General features: G+C 45.7%; 1 protein-coding gene across 5 annotated transcripts in view; it reads right to left on the reverse strand.

The window, feature by feature from the left end:
- LOC311111533 (SH2 domain-containing adapter protein F-like) overlaps positions 1–24,453 on the reverse strand; it is a 117,433-nt gene that overhangs the window by 72,991 nt on the left and 19,989 nt on the right. For all 5 annotated transcript variants that reach the window (XM_084154275.1, XM_084154277.1, XM_084154274.1 and 2 more), the window contains exon 2: positions 22,876–23,017. In XM_084154275.1, coding sequence (XP_084010401.1) covers positions 22,876–23,017 — 142 coding nt within the window. The remainder of the gene's footprint in view (positions 1–22,875; positions 23,018–24,453) is intronic.

Genomic DNA, 24,453 nt, shown 5'->3' on the forward strand with positions numbered 1-24,453 from the left:
TTGCGCACACTGCAGCAGGGATTTTGGCCCACTCCTCCATACAGACCTTCTCCAGATCCTTCAGGTTTCGGGGCTGTCGCTGGGCAATACGGACTTTCAGCTCCCTCCAAAGATTTTCTATTGGGTTCAGGTCTGGAGACTGGCTAGGCCACTCCAGGACCTTGAGATGCTTCTTACGGAGCCACTCCTTAGTTGCCCTGGCTGTGTGTTTCGGGTCGTTGTCATGCTGGAAGACCCAGCCACGACCCATCTTCAATGCTCTTACTGAGGGAAGGAGGTTGTTGGCCAAGATCTCGCGATACATGGCCCCATCCATCCTCCCCTCAATACGGTGCAGTCGTCCTGTCCCCTTTGCAGAAAAGCATCCCCAAAGAATGATGTTTCCACCTCCATGCTTCACGGTTGGGATGGTGTTCTTGGGGTCGTACTCATCCTTCTTCTTCCTCCAAACACGGCGAGTGGAGTTTAGACCAAAAAGCTATATTTTTGTCTCATCAGACCACATGACCTTCTCCCATTCTTCCTCTGGATCATCCAGATGGTCATTGGCAAACTTCAGACGGGACATGCGCTGGCTTGAGCAGGGGGACCTTACGTGCGCTGCAGGATTTTAATCCATGACGGCGTAGTGTGTTACTAATGGTTTTCTTTGAGACTGTGGTCCCAGCTTTCTTCAGGTCATTGACCAGGTCCTGCTGTGTAGTTCTGGGCTGATCCCTCACCTTCCTCATGATCATTGATGCCCCACGAGGTGAGATCTTGCATGGAGCCCCAGACCGAGGGTGATTGACCGTCATCTTGAACTTCTTCCATTTTCTAATAATTGCGCCAACAGTTGTTGCCTTCTCACCAAGCTGCTTGTAGCCCATCCCAGCCTTGTGCAGGTCTACAATTTTATCCCTGATGTCCTTACACAGCTCTCTGGTCTTGGCCATTGTGGAGAGGTTGGAGTCTGTTTGATTGAGTGTGTGGACAGGTGTCTTTTATACAGGTAACGAGTTCAAACAGGTGCAGTTAATACAGGTAATGAGTGGAGAACAGGAGGGCTTCTTAAAGAAAAACTAACAGGTCTGTGAGAGCCGGAATTCTTACTGGTTGGTAGGTGATCAAATACTTATGTCATGCAATAAAATGCAAATTAATTACTTAAAAATCATACAATGTGATTTTCTGGATTTTTGTTTTAGATTCCGTCTCTCACAGTTGAAGTGTACCTATGATAAAAATTACAGACCTCTACATGCTTTGTAAGTAGGAAAACCTGCAAAATCGGCAGTGTATCAAATACTTGTTCTCCCCACTGTAACACCGGCTACAGAAGTTCAAATGTCGTCGCTAGCTAGAGTAAAAAAAAGAGTGCCTCGACCCCACTTGCTTGGTAAGCTACTCTGGCTCCCCAAGCCCCCTAGTGGATGTACACTACACAAGGCGGACTACCTCTATGTGTGTAATGCAATGAAAAGAGTCCTCTGCCACAAAAAAAACAACTACACCCAGGAACATGCACGCACGTAGCTCTACGCACGTAAACCGTGCTGCGGCGCACGCGCACACACACACACACACAGTTCTTGGCCAGATGCTGTAATCGTATTTCCAAGAACATATGAAAGAGGAGTGGCAGCCCACAATAGCCCTCCTTCATCCTTCCCGTTTCACTCCCGCTTTAAAAGGAAGCTTTAACTAACACACACCCTCCCTCCTCAATAAACCACACCAGATGCTGACGGATTGTCCTCAGCCTCCCAGCTGTCCCTCTGATTCTGTCACCCTCTTAAAGTTCCCTCTGATAAGCGTCCACAACTTCTGAGAAGTCCAATACGCAATCACAGACACATAAACTCAGACAAACTTGAAAAACCTTTCAGTCAAAACAAAAAAGTTTGTGGTTCTAGATATTGGAATAGGAATGTTTTGTAATCTTATCCAGTGAGGACTTGGTTGACTGTATCCGTCTTTCCCTCTCCCACTCCTTCTCTCTGTTCCATCTCTCCAAGCTGGGGAGCAGCCTGGGGACAAGCAGGCGGAGGGAAGGGAAGGGGATGCTGGGCCAAGTCTCCATGTCTCTGTGTGAGGGGCGGGGTGGCTGATGGGAGAAGAGGGCTTCATGCAGGCAGACAGTTTGTTCTGAACAGGCCAGCTGTTGGCTCCAGCTGCCCTCCACACTGCCCACTGAGTGACCAGGCCTGGGCCTGCTAGAGGAGGGCTACTGCTCCATCCCTACAGCACACATGACCAACAAAGGCTTCTTTATGGGGGCTCCATTCAGGAGGTAACTCATTCACTCCAGACCACCGCAGTGACCATATGCTCCAGCCAGGCCAGGGCTCCGGCAGTGGCCATCCTGAATTCTAACTCCCGACCGGACCACACAGTCCGGCTCAACACGACCCTGGGGCGACCCCAGCGAGGGAATACCTGAACATTTGAATTTTCCGTTGCAAAACGTTTTGCTAAAGTGTGCCCTAATGAACACGACCCTGCTGCAGCCCTGGTAGCCTGCAGGTGAGCTGTGAACCCCTGGGAGGTGTTGATGGTGTCGCAAGGCCTGGTATCTGCCCAGACATCTGTGGCCCTGTGTGGGGTAGCTAGGGCTGGGGGGGGTGACGGATGCCTCTAGGCACAGTGTGAATGTGCAGCAGACAGACAGACATACAGAAATGGCTTAAGGATGTGTGGACCTCCGGACATTAGCAAGGGAATGATAATCCTCGTTCACTTTTATAATTGTCTATTCAACTAAATGTTTTACTCTCTAGTGACTCAAACCACTTTGAACAAAAAAAATGTTTAGAATAGAATCGTTGAATATAAAAGGTTTTTGAAATTAACCTTCACTTGAAACTCTAATAAAAAGACTAAGAAAGCAGAGTGTGCTGCTATCACTACTGGTGATTATACAGAAGACTCTGGATCATTGAAGCATGAAGAGACATTGCATTGAGTAAACAAGTGAGTCAATCATTAATGACTTAATGATTACTAATTAATTACACTTCTAATGAACAGAAAGTTATTTATCTTTACCAGGCACACATATTATAGGAGAACCAGATAGTACTCTGTACTGTAGCAATGTCCATCACCTCACAGAGCCAAGGGAAAAACTAGCAACACACACATGCAAGGCAGCATACTGCAACACACTGCCAGCACAATGCCTACACAATCACTTAAATATGAAAACAAAAACAGACTGCCAACACATGAAGAAACACATACAGTCTATTAATACACACAAGCCTAAAGACCTACCGCACCCCCCCACCAGTCAGTCGTCTATCCACTGCCTGTCTGTTGGTTGCTGCTAACAGTGGCCACTCCAGCATAAAGCAGTCAGTCATAGGCGTGAGATTTCTCTCTGCCATCACCACATAGTGGAGATGTCCCCAGTTCAGCTTCTGTGATATTTAACGTCCAGCCTTCACTTGTGGTCCTATCTATTCCCCAGAGTTTTGTGTGCTTGCCAAGACGGCCACTGTCTGCTCCGCTCCGCACACGGACAAATATAATCCAGTCTGACAGTGCTGCTCAACGCTCCAACGTTAATGCAGAGCAGAATGTCCTCATGTTTGTCCTGTTCCAGGACTCTTCATTGTGTGTGTGTGTGTGTGTGTGTGTGTGTGTGTGTGTGCATTCAGTCCAGCTTGCTCAGCTTCCAGCTTAAGTGGGGAGGTCCCATGTCCCTTCACTCGATGACTAACCCAATAGATACTGTCTCTCTGATTTCACACGGCCAAACACACACACAATGACATCAAACTGAACTATGTTTACAACCAATGTGGAGCGCTCACATCCACAGCGGAGGGTGGTAGACAGTATTGTTTGTTTATCATGTCTGTGTTTTGTTTATCATGTCCCCTCTCACTCCCCCTCTCTCGCTCTCTCTCCAGTGTAAAAATCAATACAGTCTCTATTTATAGAAGGCCTGTCAGAAGGTATTATCTGCCTGAGTCTGGAAGGCTCCCCAGCACCACAGTGGTCTGGGTCTGACGCCAACCCCCTGGGGTGGGCATACAGGGAGAGCAGAGGATCCAAAAGACGGAGAGCTGGTTTCCCCTTAGGAGCCTTCACGCTCGGTCACTTACCCCCAGCCTCTCTTCATCCACCCCACTCAGGGAAGGAGAAGCCAGGCTACAGCCATCCACGTCCACCATGACAGTCCAGTCACCAGTCATCCCGTCACTATCAGACGAGAACAGTAGGAGATGGACACAGAGACAGAGAGACAGAGAGAGAGAGAGAGAGAGAGAGAGAGAGAGAGAGAGAGAGAGAGAGAGAGAGAGAGAGAGAGAGAGAGAGAGAACCTGCCTACCCATGACCTGCTCCCTCCCCACAGAATCAATATGGCCAGTGACATTTCCCTGGTTTGACTGATGTGTGGCCAGTGTTGGCCGTGGCCTAGAACAGGTTCATCCAGGACAGGTCACTCTGTGAGGTCCCCAGCCCACCTCCAGGAGGCTGACACTGGGCTTCAGTCTGGGCCTGGCATCCTTAATCACTTTAACCAGAAAGTCAATACTGTGCATGAGTCAATTACCCAGAGAGGGGCCTGGAACCACGTGACCTGGGAGTCTCTCCTCCCTCCCTTATCCAGACAGCCAATCTCTCGGACAGTCAAATCATTTGCAGTTTATTAGATTCCAACCAGCAGGAGATCTTTACATTAATAGAGGCATTAATAACTTATGCTGCTCCCCATGTGTCTCTTTCTCTCTGTACTAGCAATGTAAAAAAAAAAAACACACATCGCCGCACAGTAGGGACAAATACAATGTTTGCATGGCTTGACAATCACTCTACTCTGTTATTGCCGTTTTTCCCCCTCCCTCCCTCCCCCCCTCCCTCCCCCTGCCTGTTCTGGTCTAGTGGTGACAGAGTGTTGTTCCTCTCTCTCCCTCTCTCTGCTCCTGTCCCCTAATGACCCCCTCCGTCACACCTTACACAATTAACAGTCGCTGTGCAGAAAGCAATTATAGATCAGCACCACCAGCCAGGCCCGGGCAGCATGCACCTCACCACGCCGCACCGCCCGGCATGCAGGCTCACTCCACAACTATTGATTGATAAGGTGTTTGGCAAACACAGCGGAATGACTACTTGACTACTTCCTGGTCTCATTCTTGCTGGAATCAAAAGTTAAAAAATTATTAATAGGAGTCCGAATGCGATCGGACCACCATCTAATTGGCCTCCAAATAACTCTTACAGAATTTTCACGTGGATGGGGATATTGGAAATGTAATCACAGCGTACTGGATGACAATTTGTTCTTAACTAAGACAAAATAATGAATAGGTACAGCAGATCCCCTTATTGTATGGGACAGGTTTAAATGTACGCTGAGGCCATTCAATACAATAGTCATCATTAAAACAAAAGCAGTTTAGGTCAAAAGAGATTAGACTAATAAAGGAAATAGAGGAAATAACAGTGCAGGTAGATGGTCATGGAAACTGTACTATAGAGGCACAAAATAGGTTAGAGGAAAAACAAAAAGAATTGGATGAACTTATTCAAGAACGACCAAGTTTAATTTATTACAAAAAGAAAGTGAATTGGATGGAAAATTGTGAAAAATGCACTACATTTTTCTTGAATATTCAACATAGAAATGCTACCAAAAAGATTAGACAGAAACTCATCCATGATTCACCAAATTATATTTTGAAAGAGTAAGCAAAATATTTTAAGCATTTTCAGTCTCCTCCATCTCCACTGAATGATGTTAACTGTAAGGATTTAACAAATGTACAGAAAGACCTGTGTGAAGGCCAACTTACAGAGGACGAACTTCTTGAGGCAATTCAATTTTTTCAGTCTGGAAAAACACCAGGGCTTGATGGTATACCAGTAGATGTATATCAGACCTTTTTTGATGTACTCAAAGATCCATTATTAGCATGTTTTAATTACTCCTATAAAAATGTTAGATTTTCAGGTACTCAACAAGGTCTGATTTCATTACTACTGAAACAGGACCCATGTGGTAAGTATAAAGATCCAGTCCATTTAAAAAACTGGAGGTCTCTTACACTTCAATGTTGTGATGCGAAAGTCCTGGCAAAATGCATAACACATAGAACAAAAAAGGTTTTACCAGATATTGTTCATCCTGATCAGACAGGCCTGGTCTTCATAGCAGATTTCGAAAAGGCATTTGACAAAATACGACTAGAATGTATATATAAATGCCTGGACTACTTTACATTTCGGTGAATCTCTTATACAATGGGTTAAAGTTATGTACAGCAACCCAAGTGTAAAATAGTAAATCATGTTTACTTCTCGGAAAGTATTGAGCTTTTAAGAGGAGTAAAACAATATCACCTGTTGTCACCATATCTATGTATTAAGGCCATCAAAATGCTAGCTTTTAAAATTAGATCCAACAAGAACATCAGGGGGTTAGAAATCCAGGGGTTAAAAACAAAAGTGTCAATGTATGCCGAAGACAAGATTTTTGTTAAGTCCGCAATCTGGATCCCTGCACAGTCTCATTGAAGATCTTGATCACTTTTCTAGCATCTATGGACTAAACCCTAATTATGACAAGTGTACCATACTACGTTTTGGATCGTTAAAAAAATAAATAATCACAACATACTCTTAAAATTAACCTTACAAATAGCAGTGTTGGGCGATTTGGAAAACCATAGTCAATCAATCAATAATATAATAATAATAATACTCATAGGAAAGGTTATCTTTAGCTCACAATCTGTGGATACCATGCGCTTAGAAAGGTTCAAAATTCATGTAAAACATCACAGCACAATTGAAAAATATATGGCACATGGAAACCAAAGGAGGGTGGTCTATGGTGATAGGTGGGATGGGCTGAGAGTGGCTGAGGGGTGGGGTTAAAGAGCTCATGTTCGGTAATGTATTATTGCTATGTGATTGCTGTATATAGAGGTGCCATGTACGTAGAATGTATATGTAGAATATGTGTATATGTAGCATAAAAGCAGTAAAAACAAAAAAAGACGTGTCCTCCGAAGATAAAAACACAGCGGAATCAGGACCCAGAGATGGAGAAAACTGGTAGAGGAGAGATAGAGAGAGAGAGAGACTGAACCAAACCCCACGGCACCCACACACTAACAGTGAGGATACACTCAAATTAGTTTTCATTTAGCCTTCAGAAGTCAGTCAAACTTTCCACCGTTTAATTATGCCTGATGGAATACGCTATGAGGGGACAAAGGCCATGAATTACTAATACACACACTATGCATGATGCTATGAGTCACCGCCTATTGCCCAACTGCTCCTAGTCATTGAAATATATACACCTGCAGTAGGGTTGTGATCTCCTCTGTACTCATACAGTAGGCTTTCACTGAGCTAATTCATTAGCTAGCAGTACGCTAAGCATCTCATTGCCTTACTAGTGTGACTGGTGGCTAGTCGCTTCAAGAGGCCAGAGATATGAGACAAATGAGACATACACATGTTCATATAACGTGTGCGTGTCATTTGATGTGTTCAATGACTGGTACTGTCAGCAATAGACTGCTACATTATTTGTGTCTGTGTGCGTGCTTGCGTGTATGTGTGTGTGTGTGTGTGTGTGTGCGCGTGCGCGTGCGTGCGTGCGTATGCGTTACATGTGTTATTGCTCATTGTAGAGATGCCTATAGAGAACAGAGAAGGGTAAATGTTTAAATCTAGTTGTGTTTTCCCTGAGAGAGAGAGCAGATAACAGTGTGGTTCTGGAAGGCAAACAGAGAGAAGGTCAATACAGGATAAATGTCAGATATATTTGCTCTGGGAGGGAGAAAAGGCCTCAAGGGTTATTTTACAAGACAACAAGACTTGTATAAAGAAGTCATTCTATCACAGCAAGCCTATCACTCTCTGGCTCCTGTACAGATAGAGTGTGTGAGACTGAGTGAGTGAGTGAGTGAGTGAGTGAGTGAGTGAGTGAGTGAGTGAGTGAGTGAGTGAGAGAGAGAGAGAGAGAGAGAGAGAGAGATGGGGTGGTGGTGGAGAGAAGTACAGAGAGAGAGAAAAAGGAAGATAGTGAGCAAGAGAGAGAGGTAGAAAAGGAGTTAGAGAGAAAGAGAGGGATTGAGAGACAGGGAGAGAGGAGAAGGCTAGAGAGCTGGTTCAGGGTTATGATGACAGCTTCATCAGTGTGTTTGGACCTCAGACCCACCTCATCCAGCCCTGCTGTTAGACTGCTGTCTCAGCTGCATTACACACAGCAGACAGACAGACAAGCAGACAGACAGGCAAGCAGACAGACATGCAAGCAGGCAGGCAGGCAGACAGGTAGGTAGGTAGGTAGGTAGGCAGGCAGGCAGGCCCACTCCTTTAGGACCACTCTCCTCCTCTCTACTACAGTTCACTCAGGATACTCTCCACCACTCCAGCCCTGAGCCCCATCACACACACTGGGGGTCCCAGACACAAATGAACAAAGGGCATTCTGGGTGAAGTGAGGGGATCAAATTTGGGTTATGATAGTTAAAGGCAGCGTCTTGGGCTTAAATGGATCCAGGGATGGTATTGATCCTATTTCTTGCTTTTAGAGTGCCTATTGCTAACGGAGATGAAGTAAACGTTGCAGTAATTGTGTAGTTCTGCTTTAACGCTGGCAGAGAGCCCAGCACACTCTGAGATGTCTAGGAGAGAGTACGGTTCTGCATTACCTCTGTCTGTCTGTCCCTCTCATGGTGCTCAACAGCTGTAGCTCTCTCTAGCCCTCTCTAACACAGTCACACCTAATAGAGTTTGCTCTCACACCAGAGTGCCAAAAGCCCTGGTTTCCTGTGTGTGTATGCAGCTCGACCACCACCACCGCAGAAACACAGCACTCCATTCAAACCAACCAGGACAAACCAGCTCCTTCACTCAGCAGCTCAGCCTGCCAGATCTGACCAAACCGCCCCATAAAGTCAACTATCTGACTGCAGGAAACCCGCAGACTGGGATGACTGTGGGCCCATCAATATGACAGAATGGGGAAATTGATACTTGACACATCAAATGACCTGCAGCTTCTCTTTCAGACTGTTTTGTCTTTTAAAGCACTGAGTAAAGTTTTGACTGAGTAAAGTCACATTGTCTGTGAGAGGCAGGCAGGCAGGCAGGCAGGCAGGCAGGCAGGCAGGCAGGCAAGGCAGGCAGGCAAGGCAGGCAAGGCAGGCAGGCAGGCAGACAGACAGGCAGGGCAGGCTGATCAGCGGAGCTAACAGACAGAGGAGAGGCGACAGTAAATAGCAGGTGTAAATCCTGCCGGTTTCCGTCCTCTCCTCTCCTCTGCAGTGTTCTGACAGGGATTAATGGAGCCATTAATCTTAGAGAAGAAATGAATGACTTAAATGTCCACCAACCTGCGCTGGAGTCGCTGCCCGCTGCCCATCCCGCCCTGTCTCTGCCCACCCAGGCATGACGGATGGTCGCCCAGCCTGCCAACCCATCCATCCATCCCTGGCACAGTCTGCCTGCCTCACCAGCACAGCGGGGCCTCTGGCAATAGGCTACCCACCACTTCCTCTTCTCTACTCACATCCTGGTCTTACAGCTCAGCCAGCCCCAGTGTGTGAGTGTGTGTGTTGTGTGAGTGTGTGTGCGTGTCCTAACAGGCCAGTGTAAATTCACAGTGCCACCAGTACCTAGTCAGGGAGAGAGGCTGCTTTTAGACCCTGTGGACAGGGAGTGAAGGGTAGGAGGAATAGAGGGGGGAGGAGGGATGGAGAAGGTAGGGCCTGTAACCAGCCGTCTGTGGTTTGGGGCTGTGGTAGAGAGAGGCCACATGATGCTAGGCTGCTGAGGGGGCATGCCTCTGGTAGGAGTGGCAAAGCACAGCTTGCAGTAGTCAGATGTGGCTTAACTCTCCCCAGCAGTAAGTGAAACCAGACACAGCAGTCCAAACTAGGCCTGTTACGGTGACCGTATTACCACCATACCGGCGGTCACGAGTCATGACTACAGTCAAATCCACGTGACCATTTAGTCATGGTAACTAGGCTTATTCAAGCTCTGATGCTGCTGATGGTCATTCGTAGCCTACCAAACTTGCTAACTGCCTGGTACTCAGCACGCTATTGTTCATCTAATCACTCTGACATCAATGCAAATGTAATCGAAAATCAAATCAAACACTTCACGAGAGCCCATGAGCTTTCTATAGGCTAGGCCTACAATGTTTATTTCTCAACTTTCCTAATATTAAGCACTTTGCTTCGATTTACAACAGGAGTATAGCCTACCTGGCTGGCATGAAAATTAACCACGGAAAAAGCGTCCTTCTTTCGCTATTTAAGTGTATAGATGACATGTCTTTTTTCCCCCTGCCCCTGTTTCAAGACAGGTGCATGATAATGGCCCATTCTAAATCAAAACTAATTTCACACATACAGTGGGGAAAAAAGTATTTAGTCAGCCACCAATTGTGCAAGTTCTCCAAGATTTCTGGCTCTCACAGACCTGTAACTTCTTCTTTAAGAGGCTCCTCTGTCCTCCACTCGTTACCTGTATTAATGGTACCTGTTTGAACTTGTTATCAGTATAAAAGACACCTGTCCACAACCTCAAACAGTCACACTCCAAACTCCACTATGGCCAAGACCAAAGAGCTGTCAAAGGACACCAGAAACAAAATTGTAGACCTGCACCAGGCTGGGAAGACTGAATCTGCAATAGGTAAGCAGCTTGGTTTGAAGAAATCAACTGTGGGAGCAATTATTAGGAAATGGAAGACATACAAGACCACTGATAATCTCCCTCGATCTGGGGCTCCACGCAAGATCTCACCCCGTGGGGTCAAAATGATCACAAGAACGGTGAGCAAAAATCCCAGAACCACACGGGGGGACCTAGTGAATGACCTGCAGAGAGCTGGGACCAAAGTAACAAAGCCTACCATCAGTAACACACTACGCCGCCAGGGACTCAAATCCTGCAGTGCCAGACGTGTCCCCCTGCTTAAGCCAGTACATGTCCAGGCCCGTCTGAAGTTTGCTAGAGTGCATTTGGATGATCCAGAAGAGGATTGGGAGAATGTCATATGGTCAGATGAAACCAAAATATAACTTTTTGGTAAAAACTCAACTCGTCGTGTTTGGAGGACAAAGAATGCTGAGTTGCATCCAAAGAACACCATACCTACTGTGAAGCATGGGGGTGGAAACATCATGCTTTGGGGCTGTTTTTCTGCAAAGGGACTAGGACGACTGATCCGTGTAAAGGAAAGAATGAATGGGGCCATGTATCGTGAGATTTTGAGTGAAAACCTCCTTCCATCAGCAAGGGCATTGAAGATGAAACGTGGCTGGGTCTTTCAGCATGACAATGATCCCAAACACACCGCCCGGGCAACGAAGGAGTGGCTTTGTAAGAAGCATTTCAAGGTCCTGGAGTGGCCTAGCCAGTCTCCAGATCTCAACCCCGTAGAAAATCTTTGGAGGGAGTTGAAAGTCCGTGTTGCCCAGCGACAGCCCCAAAACATCACTGCTCTAGAGGAGGTCTGCATGGAGGAATGGGCCAAAATACCAGCAAAAGTTTGTGAAAACCTTGTGAAGACTTACAGAAAACGTTTGACCTGTGTCATTGCCAACAAAGGGTATATAACAAAGTATTGAGAAACTTTTGTTATTGACCAAATACTTATTTTCCACCATAATTTGCAAATAAATTCATTAAAAATCCTACAATGTGATTTTCAGGATTTTTTTTTCTCATTTTGTCTGTCATAGTTGATGTGTACCTATGATGAACATTACAGGCCTCTCTCATCTTTTTAAGTGGGAGAACTTGCACAATTGGTGGCTGACTAAATACTTTTTTCCCCCACTGTATATGTAAAGACAAGATTACATTAAGAATAGTCTGGTGGATCACAATATTAGCCTCACTTGTGATTGATCTGGCTTTTTTCCCCCAATTTTTTCTAATCATAGTTGCACACCTCATGTAGCCTAGCCCATAGGCCTATTTGTTTTTTAAATGTTTTGATAAGGTTTGTATCACAACTGAAGTGGCCAAATAACTTCTTAAAATTAAGGACATCCACTTTGCAACCGGTGTAGAGCCTAACTGGCATACATAGGCGACGCGTGAGTTTCAAGTTTGGGGAAGATTCTTTTCACCATAAAAATGCACCTTTATAATAAAGCATTACATGCATAATTGCATTTGCGGTCACTTTTGAGAATGGTGTTTTCCCGCTAATTGGTTACATTTTGGAACATTTGCGCTTATAGCCTACTGCCGTGTGCGCATTGCTTCCCTTATAATGTGAAGAAATAACCTAATAGTTTATCAACATTTTAAGCTAAACATTCTGATCTGTTGCATCAGCCTCATTGCTTTTAAAATGTTTTTTGATGCGAGTAGCTGTATTAATTTGGGATCTATTACTTCCCACAACAGTCCCAGACTATGTTTTGAATATTTATCTCGCACAGAAGGACAAGTTGACCAATAGAATAGGTAAACTTTTGTACAATGGGGGATAGTAGATTGACATAGGCTATTGCTTTTGCTGTTCGTTAGGCCTACTCATCTTGTTGGCTGACGAAAAGTACATGTGGACAGTTCTTCTAACATCTTCAATATGCGCCTCGGAATTCGATAATAAGGACGTGCGCAGTTGGTCCCCGATGTGTCTGTCTTCACTTGTAGCCTACTTCGGAGCTGAGATGCCAGTTAGAAGGACCCGATCACGTGACGGTCATTGGTTAATAAGAATTGAGATATCTGAGAGAGCCATGTGAGTGAGAGGTGCTTCAGAGCATGGCGATTAGCAGCTGGGAGAAGTGAATTATAATTATTATATTCAGCCCAAGGGCACAATGGCCACTGGCCGCAAAAGGCATGGATTTTTTTAGGGGGCATTACAGCCACACAAGGGGGATGCTGCCGGGAAATTCAAGGCATGATCAAGTGCTTGTCAAATTATGAATGAGAGACTGATGAAATGTGTGCAGCAAAGCAGAGCTCATGCCTTTCATGTGACTGTCTTCAAATCATTAGACTATCATCATGCAGCCTTAGAATGTATTAAAAATCAAAACATATAGCACAACATTTGTATCACAAGTAAAGTGCATAAATAACTCTAAATTAAGCAGATAGGAGGACCTATTTCTTTGTTAACTGCTCAACACAGAATAGCCTCATGTGTGCACTCCCTCATAAATAGTTTGGAGAAAATATATTTTCTATTTTGATTCAGCTATGTTCAATTGTATTCTTCATACTATAAAATATTGCCACGGAATTCTAAGCAAATCTTATCTGCTATATGAACTAGTGTAGCCCACAGCCATATGGCATAGCCAAATCAGGGTCTAACATAAGGACAACTACGAGTATGCTATTCTGTTCTTCTGAAATAGCTGAGCTATTCTGTTCTTCATATCATGTTTCTTTAGACCTGTCAACAAAACAAAAAAGATGTATGGTGATGGTGTAGGCTATATTAAATTGATTTATTTGACTTTTTACAATGTAGATGTTCCAAAGATCGGCATCAGTGGCTTGCAGGCTATGCGCGGAAGCCAGAAGATGCTAAACGTGTTTATGATAATTACCGGTCAATTACCGTGAGACCGGCGGTTATTTGCTTGACAATCACCGGCTGACAAAATTTAATGACTGCCACAGCCCTAGTCCACACCAACAGATCCACTCTAGGCGACATTACAGGACTTGCCTTTTGAACACATGCAGGTGTAGCTGGACCTTGTGGAAATCCAAGATGTCGCTGTTGAAGGATCATTGGCTCAAGTTGCTTGTGGAAGGTATAAAAATGAATCAGGATCTAATCCACATAACCTGATGGAAACCTACACCCTTCATTACCAAGAGACTACCACTATAATTTCACCTCTCCAACCATGGTATCTGGATTCAACGTAAATGCCATAGTGGATATTAAATGAGTGAACGGCCGTGTATAAAATCATAGAACAGCACATTGAGCCAGTAAGTGAGTGGGTGGGGCTGTGGTGTTAACGGCTTGCCTGCCAGCGCGAGACCTCTCATCTCATCAATAAGTCGCCAGTCCTTCTGCCTCGACGCCGCTCTGCCCCCCACCTCCCGCCTCCCACTCCCACTCTTCCCGTTCCCTGGCCTTACTAAATTACCCCTCAGCACCAAGGCCACAGAACGGTGGACTACACAGACACAGTAACCCTTTCTACACTACAGGTCTAGTCTGAAACCAGGAAGAGAGAAAGCCTTGTATTTGTGACTGCTGTGTACTTTAAGTATCAGGGCCTCTGTACCGGCAAGACAATTATCCTGACAAGCTCTCAACATTTTGCATGACACACATCAAAAGATAGCCATGTCAAACTCTGGAGGAGAGGACAATGACTAAATAACACCATGAAATCAGAAAACAAGGAGAAGCTCAAATCCCCATTTCGATCCAATCAGAACACATCATAGTGCAAAGCTGAGAAAATCCACCTTTCAAGAGTTTACCACTGTCTGTACATGTCCAGGATATTCCTCAGGTTTCAGCTAGGAGCAAAACCAGCTTACGGGCCAAGAAATGTGCCGACACATGTACTAGCCTAGCTCTCATAGCCCTGAGTCAGTTTCCCCCCATTTGAAAAAGCTATTGGAAACCACTCTTCATAGCGCTCTTCCTTTCTCTCCCCTGTAAGTGGCCCAATAAATAAAGCCACAGGTAGGGATCTACTGTGGTGAAACACCCAGCAATGTGCAGGTATCCCAGTTTGACATATTGCCATGCCAGCAATATCTCTGGCTGTAAAACAGTGCCCTCCTCCTCCATAGAGCTGAGTGGGTAGTAGTTACCCACGCCATAGTGTGTGTGTGTGTGTGTGTGTGTGTGTGTGTGTGTGTGTGTGTGTGTGTGTGTGTGTGTGTGTGTGTGTGTGTGTGTGTGTATAGTGAGTAATTGGATTAATAACCCACAGTAGGAACCACAGCACATCTGGTAGGCACAGGATGCTCTAGTGCCAGCATTAGGAAACCTTTCCCAGCAGCACTGAGTGAGTGATTGAGCATGTTCCAGTTGGAGCTTTATTAGCAGTAGGCGAAAGCAGGTACTGACTCCCATGAGTCAGCTAGGATGGTGGAAAAAGCCAATGTTTCTGCTGTATGGGTTATTGCACAATGTCCACTAGATTACTAGGTGAGTATGACTGGGAAGTGAGGATGAAATGATCCGGACAAACTGAAAGACCCACTGTACAGTGAGGCTGCTTTGGTTGACACAGTGTGTCATAAATTCACCACAGAGACTCAAACTATTTCACATGCGAGGGAATAGTTCTGCCATGTTCCCCAGGCCTGGGTGCTCGGTTTCCTGGCTTGGCCCTGGAGAAGCCCAGGGTTCAGTGTGGTGGTGCGTACTGGACACGGATAACTATGTTTGCTCATCACAGTCCAGTCATGCCGGTTGTTTGCACAACGCCTCCCACACGCTGTGAGAAAGATCTCACATGGCTGGCAGATTGGGCTGGGAAGGATGGGCCCCTGTGTGTGAGTGTTGGGGTGTGTGTGTGTGTGTGTGTCTGCCCACACACTCAGGGAGTGTCACGTCTATTACTGAAGTCGTTGAGAAATGGCCTGAGGAGTACAGCCCTGCAGTATAGACCCAGCCCTCTCTGCCTGCATGGCCCTGACAGCAAGTCTCAACAAATACAACAATGTAACAGAGAGGAAAGGAGAGAGGAAAGGAGTGGAAAAGAGAGAATCCCGCAAAATATGATTCTTCAGTCTTCCGGCAGCCCCATCTGTAATTAGCTGGTGGTGGTGCTGGGGTATGTAAAGAATGGCCCAGCTGACAGCTTAGAACGCCTGTGTGTGTGTGCATGCACGTGGGACTGTGGGGTCTGATGCACGGACTGCCCATCCACACACACACACACACACACACACACACACACACACACACACACACACACACGCGCGCCCAACAAAAATAAGCGTGGCTGAACAGCAGCTGACAGCCTGGAAACACCAGCACATTCCAACCTGTCAATGTCTCAGAGAGCCACACACACACACAGAGCACATGCCTCTGCAGACGCAACACACTGCAAACACACAGAGGCAATGTGATACACAGTATCTCTACAGACTTCAGCAGGCCCTGCTATAAGCCAAGCCCGTGAAAACAGAGAGGAGATTATGGACCAGGCTTTACAGGTTAGTAAGTCGTGACATGCCCCTCCAGCAGGTTCATAAATCAGATGGGCTGGGGGCACAGAGGGGGAGACTCCAGGGAGAGAGCTGGATTACACACACACACACCTCTTTCAGCGTAACCGTTAGGTAAATCCCTCTATAATAACCTACTCTTTATCCTAGGCCACACATGATACACCTCGCACTGTGTGTTTGTGTGCGCGTGTGTTTTGCACGTGTGTTTTGCACAAGTCAAACATAAGGATTATGGCATTACAAATCCAGCAAACAAATATTTCTTATTAGCCCACTTCATAATTAGTCATCATCACCATTTTATCCAAAACCCATGGAATCACAAACTAAAGACAATCTACTAAAACAAGGACTGTAGTAATGTGCACTCACTCATACAGTGGTTATAATAAACAAACAATCACTTGAACAAACAACAAAAAAAAGACTTTGCTCAGTGTTTTAGGCTACGCAATTATCAATCGGATTCCTAAATGCTAAACAATTAACAATTCATGATGCCATTAAATGAACAAATGTTTTTGTCTCGCCGTCTGTTGAAGACAATAGAGGTTAAAACTACTTTTCCTGCAGCAGAAGTCCAGCCATTTAAAATAAGAGGCTTGACAAAGGGAGCCAGAGAGAGAGAGACTGCATATGAAGAAAAAGTTAAAATTCAAGCAGAGTTAAGTTAGCAATATAATGTAAAGGGCTTAGAGTTATCAAAGTATGTTTCTGCAGACACACTGAGCACAGGAACCAGGTCACAAGCTAGCATCAGAGGGGCATGGAAACATTCAAACCACCACACGCTCATGGCCACCATTGTCTTCTTGGTGCGACAGTGTCCTGTCCTCGTGGTTATAAGAAGGAACCGAAAAAGAACATTCAGAACAGTCTAGTGTTGGGCAAATCACGCCATAACAAACACATACTAGTAGAAGACTTTAACAGGTATAATTGGAGATGGCAGAGTTTGTCAGTGCAGGCAATGATGAATCCGATGGTGAACTCAATGAGGCATATGAAAGCCATTCTGAATGGATGAGAATGAAGACCAGAACTGCAGAAAACCACCAAGGGGTGTCTACCACCCCAGGGAGAAGACGACTGTACAGACTGGCTGCTACTCTCAATATCACCCTGCGTCTCCTCTACAGAAACTCTTTAGAGACTAGCTACATCAACATGACCAAAGTAAGATACCAGTTACAGGCTGAGAGAGATGGTCTTCAGACACAGCTCCCTGTGCTAGAGTTGAACAACCTTGGATGGAGGCGTTTTAATTCCAGTTTGTACTAAATCTCTACTGACAAGAAAAACTGGGAGGAGAGCCAACAGGACTCTCTGAGGAGAGGAGCAGACCTAGTGATCATAAACAGCAGAGAGGAACAAGTATTTGTCAACGGATTCTGGGAAGTCTGCTTGGTCTGACGGACAGAGATGAAGAGGGGGTCTGGAATTGGGTGGATGGCACACTGCTTACCACTGGGTACTGGGCGAGTGGAGAGCCTAATAGTCATCTAGGACTGGACGAGGACTGTGCTGAGCAATGGCCCAACCCTTCTTCTGTAGAGAAAAGCTGGCATGATGCACCATGCAGCGAAGTGCATTTCTGGTCCTGTGAGAAATCGGCCTAGACGTAACTAAAACTTCAAACCCAACTAAAGTTAAACTCAAGTCGCCTACTCTCGACCAGGACATCATTAACGAAGACATCAGTGCTAGTGCTTAATTACACAAATTAATAATGCAAATTAATTGTGCTTAAACATGCTCTGTCGGGTTCATTTATGGTCATGTTTATGTTCTCCTTTTGTAGTAATTTTGTGTCAAAACTGTCATTTTCAAATTGAATTAATTAAATGTTGTATTACTGTATAACTCTGAGATGTATCTCAAACATTTGTTCATGTTCGTGTGGCTGTGAGTGTGTGGCTGTGAGTGTGTGGCTGTGAGTGTGTGGCTGTGAGTGTGTGTGGTGTGAGAGTGTGTGGCTGTGAGTGTGTGGCTGTGAGTGTGTGGCTGTGAGTGTGTGTTGTGTGAGAAGAGACTCCGGGTTTGAGTGGTACAGACAAAATCAATCTATGGAGAAACCTGAGACTGCAGAGAGGCTGGTTTCGACAAGCAGAGAGAGAGAGAGGGGGAGGGGAGAAGCAGGGGAGAGAGAGCAATAAACCAATACTAATAGAAATGAAACACAAGTCTGATTTATCACTGATCCAGTGCCTCTAATTAATGACATACACTTTCATATGAAACTACGATTCACACGCCTCTGAAGATTTAAACAATTACAGTTGCTTTTATGTGTCGGTAAGCCCAATGCACTTAAACAGTCTATATAAATGTGCTCGGTGTGAATTAAAAACGTGCTATGACAGAAAACCATAAAAAGGATAGCTCCAGTTGTTGTTTTGGGTATTCCAGCCAGACGATGCACATCAGTGAGTCCCAGTACCACTGGACTGAGCCTGTACAGCATCACAGATACAACAGCTTCTCCTTAGTTAGCATTCACAGCAGAGCTGGGAGATGACAGAGAGAAAATCAGGCTCCGCTGTTGTTAACAATGCAGAGGGTCACACAGCCGTGGACATACCTATTTCAGCCTGGACTAGGAGAGAGAGGGAGGGGACCATTTCTGACCAGGCCTCTCTCCAATAAATCCCTCCACTGCCATACTACAGAGGTCTGGGCAGCGGCTCGCCTCCCTCTCCTTCCTCCTCTCTCACCACAGAATTGTAGGACGCTAGCCTGACAAATATGGTCAACACTGCCAGAATCTTGGCAGGACATTGGTCAATCAGGGGGAACACAGTAATTACACTGTCCATAGACAGAATACAAGGAATGGGGCCAATACAGCCATTTCAACCATTCAGCGAATCCTGTGTGTGTGTGTGTGTGTGTGTGTGTAAGTGTGTGTAAGTGTGTAAATCAAAGTGTACTATTTGACACTTGCTTGATGAAACAATCAGAGTGAATCCGTCCTTCAGTGCTCTGCTAGTTAACTGTGGTTATCAACAGGATGGCAGAAGTGGGTTGAATAAATCCACAAAACAGCACCATCTCAAACGCTCCCTGACAGCTCAGTCAAAAACAACTAGAATTGGCAATCAATAGAATAAACTACAAGGAACATGCCAGAGTCTCTGAATACAGCAGAAATAGACATCACTGACAGGAAAACTGTATGATCCTTACAGCCTGGGAGCTTTATTACTCATGGCTGATATTTAAGTGTTGGATTAGTAAATGTACATTAAAAGGATCTCCGATCTGATGCAGATCTAATGATGTACATAGACATGAGCTATACACTGAGGACATTCATAAAGATATTTACTGATGTAAAGTTTATTCATGTTGTGTTATTATGTCTTACAATGTGATTGCGTGATTACTGTGTGATTGCTCGCAATCCACATTCCTATCAACCTCGTTGATTGGCAATAAAGGTTTCTGATTCAAATGCAACAAAAAAGTGCTCTATAGCAGAACCCTGTCAGGGTTATGACCCTGTTTCATTACGGTCCTCTAAGCTTCATCCACATGGGTAGGAAAGACCATAAACCAGAAGTCTCTGGTCACATTAAACCTTAATATTCAGCAGTGAGAAAAGGCCAGGGTTGAAGGTCAAACCAGTGAAACTGATGAAGACAAGAGGTTGTCAGGATGGTCATTAAGTCCTAGCTTGTCGTAAAGGTATGGAGCAGAGGAGAGATGGCGACAGTAAAGTGGTTCTGCTATTACACTGGGGAGAGAGGGCGGGTGAGGGGAGAGGGGGAAGAAGATGGAACCCAATATAAGAGAGGTCATGACCTTCTAATCTCCTGAGCCCTGACATCCCCAACGGAACAGACCACTGGTGACTGGTCCAAAGCTCCGGAATGTTCATTTAGTGAGGGAATACGCTAACCGCAAGATTCTCCTTTAAATATCTTGGATTTCTGTGCTTGTTTTCTTCATTCTTTGTTCTTTGTTGACTGCATAAACATGTTCATTTTGACAAAGTTGTGGTGAGTAGGGTTTTGCTGAATCCTAGTGTTAGCAGAGCTATTGTTGTCTCAAATCCATGTCTTCCTTCACAGCAGTACTGTTGTCACCGAACATGACTAGCTCAAAGAGGCCTGTCTTTCCTGAAGATGTATTTAACTGTGGAGGTTGTCTGCTAGTAGAATGTATTCTCTGTCCATTTGAGAGCAAAACAACTGCTTTCAATTGTATTTCTGATACCCAGCTCTCCACAGAGATCATTTGTGGTCTACTGCATCCGTCATGTAGCATGCCATGTGGTCATCTGACCTGGTTAATTAGTGGCAAGCCAACAAACATATGGTCAAGTGACATACTAATTAATTGTCAACAAAGAAGCAGCTTCCATATGCAGACATAATGAAGGCTAAGATGCATTACTAGACATGTAACCTGTAATTCCACAGAGAGGCTGAGGCTGAATGGAAGGCTAATCCAAGATACCAGAGAGAGTTGACCAACAAAAACGCCACGCTCTCCGTAGCCGATGTGAGTAAGACTTTTAAGCAGGTCAACATTCACAAGGCCGCAGGGCCAGACGGATTACCAGGATGTGTACTCCGAGCATGTGCTGACCAACTGGCAAGTGTCTTCACTGACATTTTCAACATGTCCCTGACTGAGTCTGTAATACCAACATGTTTCAAGCAGACCACCATAGTCCCTGTGCCCAAGGACTCTAAGATAACCTGCCTAAATGACTACCGACCCGTAGCACTGACGTCTGTAGCCATGAAGTGCTTTGAAAGGCTGGTCATGGCTCACATCAACAGCATTATCCCAGAAACCCTAGACCCACTCCAATTTGCATACCGCCCCAACAGATCCACCGATGATGCAATCTCTATTGCACTCCACACTGCCCTTTCCCACCTGGACAAGAGGAACACCTACTTGAGAATGCTATTCATTGACTACAGCTCAGCATTCAACACCATAGTGCCCTCTAAGCTCATCACTAAGCTAAGGATCCTGGGACTAAACACCTCCCTCTGCAACTGGATCCTGGACTTCCTGACGGGCCGCCCCCAGGTGGTAAGGGTAGGTAACAACACATCTGCCACACTGATCCTCAACACGGGGGCCCCTCAGGGGTGCGTGCTCAGTCCCCTCCTGTACTCTCTGTTCACCCATGACTGCATGGCCAGGCACGACTCCAACACCATCATTAAGTTTGCCGACGACACAACAGTGGTAGGCCTGATCACTGACAACGATGAGACAGCCTATAGGGAGGAGGTCAGAGACCTGGCCGTGTGGTGCCAGGACAACAACCTCTCCCTCAACGTGACTAAGACAAAGGAGATGATTGTGGACTACAGGAAAAAAAAGAGGACTGAGCACGCCCCCATTCTCATCGACGGGGCTGTAGTGGAACAGGTTGAGAGCTTCAAGTTCCTTGGTGTCCACATCACCAACAAACTATCATGGTCCAAACACACCAAGACAGTCGTGAAGAGGGCACGACAAAGCCTATTCCCCCTCAGGAGACTGAAAATATTTGGCATGGGTCCTCAGATCCTCAAAAAATTCTACAGCTGCACCATCGAGAGCATCCTGACTGGTTGCATCACCGCCTGGTATGGCAACTGCTTGGCCTCCGACCACAAGGCACTACAGAGGGTAGTGCGTACGGCCCAGTACATCACTGAGGCCAAGCTTCCTGCCATCCAGGACCTCTATACCAGGCGGTGTCAGAGGAAGGCCCTCAAAATTGTCAAAGACTCCAGCCACCCTAGTCATAGACTGTTCTCCCTGCTACCGCACGGCAAGCGGTACCGGAGTGCCAAGTCTAGGTCCAAAAGACTTCTCAACAGCTTCTACCCCCAAGCCATAAGACTCCTGAACAGCTAATCATGGCTACCCGGACTATTTGCACTGCCCCCCCAACCCATCCTTTTTACGCTGCTGCTACTCTGTTAATTATTTATGCATAGTCACTTTAACTCTACCCATATGTACATATTACTTCAACTATCTCAACTAGCCGGTGCCCCCGCACATTGACTCTGCACCGGTACCCCCCTGTATATATAGCCTCCCTACTGTTATTTTATTTTACTTCTGCTCTTTTTTTCTCAACACATTTTTTGTTGTTTTATTTTTTACTTTTTTTGTTAAAAATAAATGCACTGTTGGTTAAGGGCTGTAAGTAAGCATTTCACTGTAATGTCTGCACCTGTTGTATTCGGCGCATGTGACCAATACAATTTGATTTGATTTGATTTGAACCAGAGATGAGTTAGCGTGAGTTAGTAAGAGGTAGCGGGTAGCATTGCTTTGCCATGCTTGCTTTGCTATGCTTTGATTTGCTTCACTTTGCTCTGCTCTGCCTTGCATGTTACCTCAGAGTGACGCCTCTGCCCTCGGGCTCAGCTGGCTCCGGCTGACAGCACCCGGTTAGGGCCCCCACCCAGGGTTACGGGAAAATTTAGGGTAGACTGGGCTCTCAAACTCTGGCGGGCAGGCAGTCACTCCAATTACAAAGCCACAAGTCCTCAACGGCTGACCAGGCGGATACAAGAGTCCCATCTCCCAAACGTCTGGAAAGGCGGATGAAGGCGGTAACTGATAACTGACAAAATTGTATACACTCACTACTCACTCTGGACAACAGCGTCTGCTAAATGACTAAAATGTCAAATGTAATGTGCTGGGGGTTTGAAGACCCCAGGGGAGAACAGAGTATTGATCTACCTGCCATCATCTTCTGGGCCTCATAGGGCTCCATGTAGCCATCGTTCTCTGTGCTGGCCTGGGTCACCTTCTCTGTGTTGGCCTGGGTCCCCCCGTCCTGCTCTGCATCAAATGGGTCTGCATAGTCATCCAGGATAATGAGCTGGAGAGAGAGAGAGGGAAGGAGAAGGGGATGAGAGTAGGTGAGAAAATATTAGAATACATTTTGCTGCTCTGTTTAACACCACAACACATTCCGGAGTTACAGGGAGTTACATTGCAGAGGCAGGAGACGAGGAGACAACCTTACATGCTGGCCAGACCGTGCGTGCGTGCGTCAGCGTGTGCCATCACGCGCATGTTGATTTTTTCCTCCCACACCAGACACGATCAGGATACGCAGGTTGAAATATCAAAACGAACTCTGAACCAACTATATTAACTTGGTAACAGGTCGAAAAGTATTAAACATTTATGGCAATTTAGCTAGCTAGCTTGCTGATGCTAGCTAATTTGTCCTGGGATATAAACATTGGGTTGTTATTTTACCTGAAATGCACAAGGTCCTCTACTCCAACAATTAATTCACAGATAAATCGGTACACCAAGTTCAGGCTTCCTTCAGGCTTCTTCTTCTTTGGACTTTATATGTCGGTTGGCAACCAACTTTAAGATGCATTACCACCACCAACTGGACTGGAGTGTGGACCTCAGATCATCTTTCAATCACCCACATGGGTATATGCTCTTAAAAACCAATGAGGAGATGGGAGAGGCAGGACTTGCAGCGCGTCGAGCGTCACAAATAGAACCAAGTTCTATTTTAGCGCCTGGCCACGCAGACGAGCAGTGTGGGTGCAATGATTGAATAACATGTATGTGTACGCGACGCGTCCGGTCAGCATGTTAGGAGAGGGAGAGGAGGTGACAGTATTAGTGATAGTACCAGGAACATGCGATCTCTACACGCCACAACACCCAGACAGAAGATGGAGAGAGAGAGAGACATAAAAAACATTCTCTTCCTCTGTGTGCCTCAGTACCACCATCTCCTCTTTAGACTTAGTGCTCCCTGCTACTGCTACGTCTAATTATACCGTGGCATTCTGGCAGTGGCTGCTTTTCAAAGAGCAGGGAGAAAAAGAGAACTGGTAAACTGTCTTAAAGAGAAACAATTCTGCAGATTTACAGGGAGTTGGCAGCGAGCCATGGCTAATTGCAGTCTTGCTCTCTTTACTAAGAATTTCTTGCAGAAGCTGGCAATTAAGTGGACATCCTGTCCTGAGCTCCAGAAATACAGCCAACTCTTAGGGTATCAAAATGACTGTCCACACAGTCACAGCATCTCTGGCCAGAGCAATTTACTGAGGCCCACGAAAACCGCTCCCCCTTCACACAGAATGATCTTCCATATAAAAAAGTAAAGATCTTGAAGTTGAAGGAGAAGACCTATCTCTCCCATCTGTCATGTTGGACAGGGACTCCAAAGAATGAGGCTCACCAGAGAGGGTTTGGACCAGAGAGGGTTTGGACCAGAGGGGTGTTGGACTGCCTACTACCAGTACCAGGCAGTGAACATACAAGGCCGATCTTCAGTTG

Source organism: Coregonus lavaretus, assembly GCF_964263955.1.
Source record: "Coregonus lavaretus genome assembly, chromosome: 37".
Lineage (NCBI taxonomy): Eukaryota > Metazoa > Chordata > Actinopteri > Salmoniformes > Salmonidae > Coregonus > Coregonus lavaretus.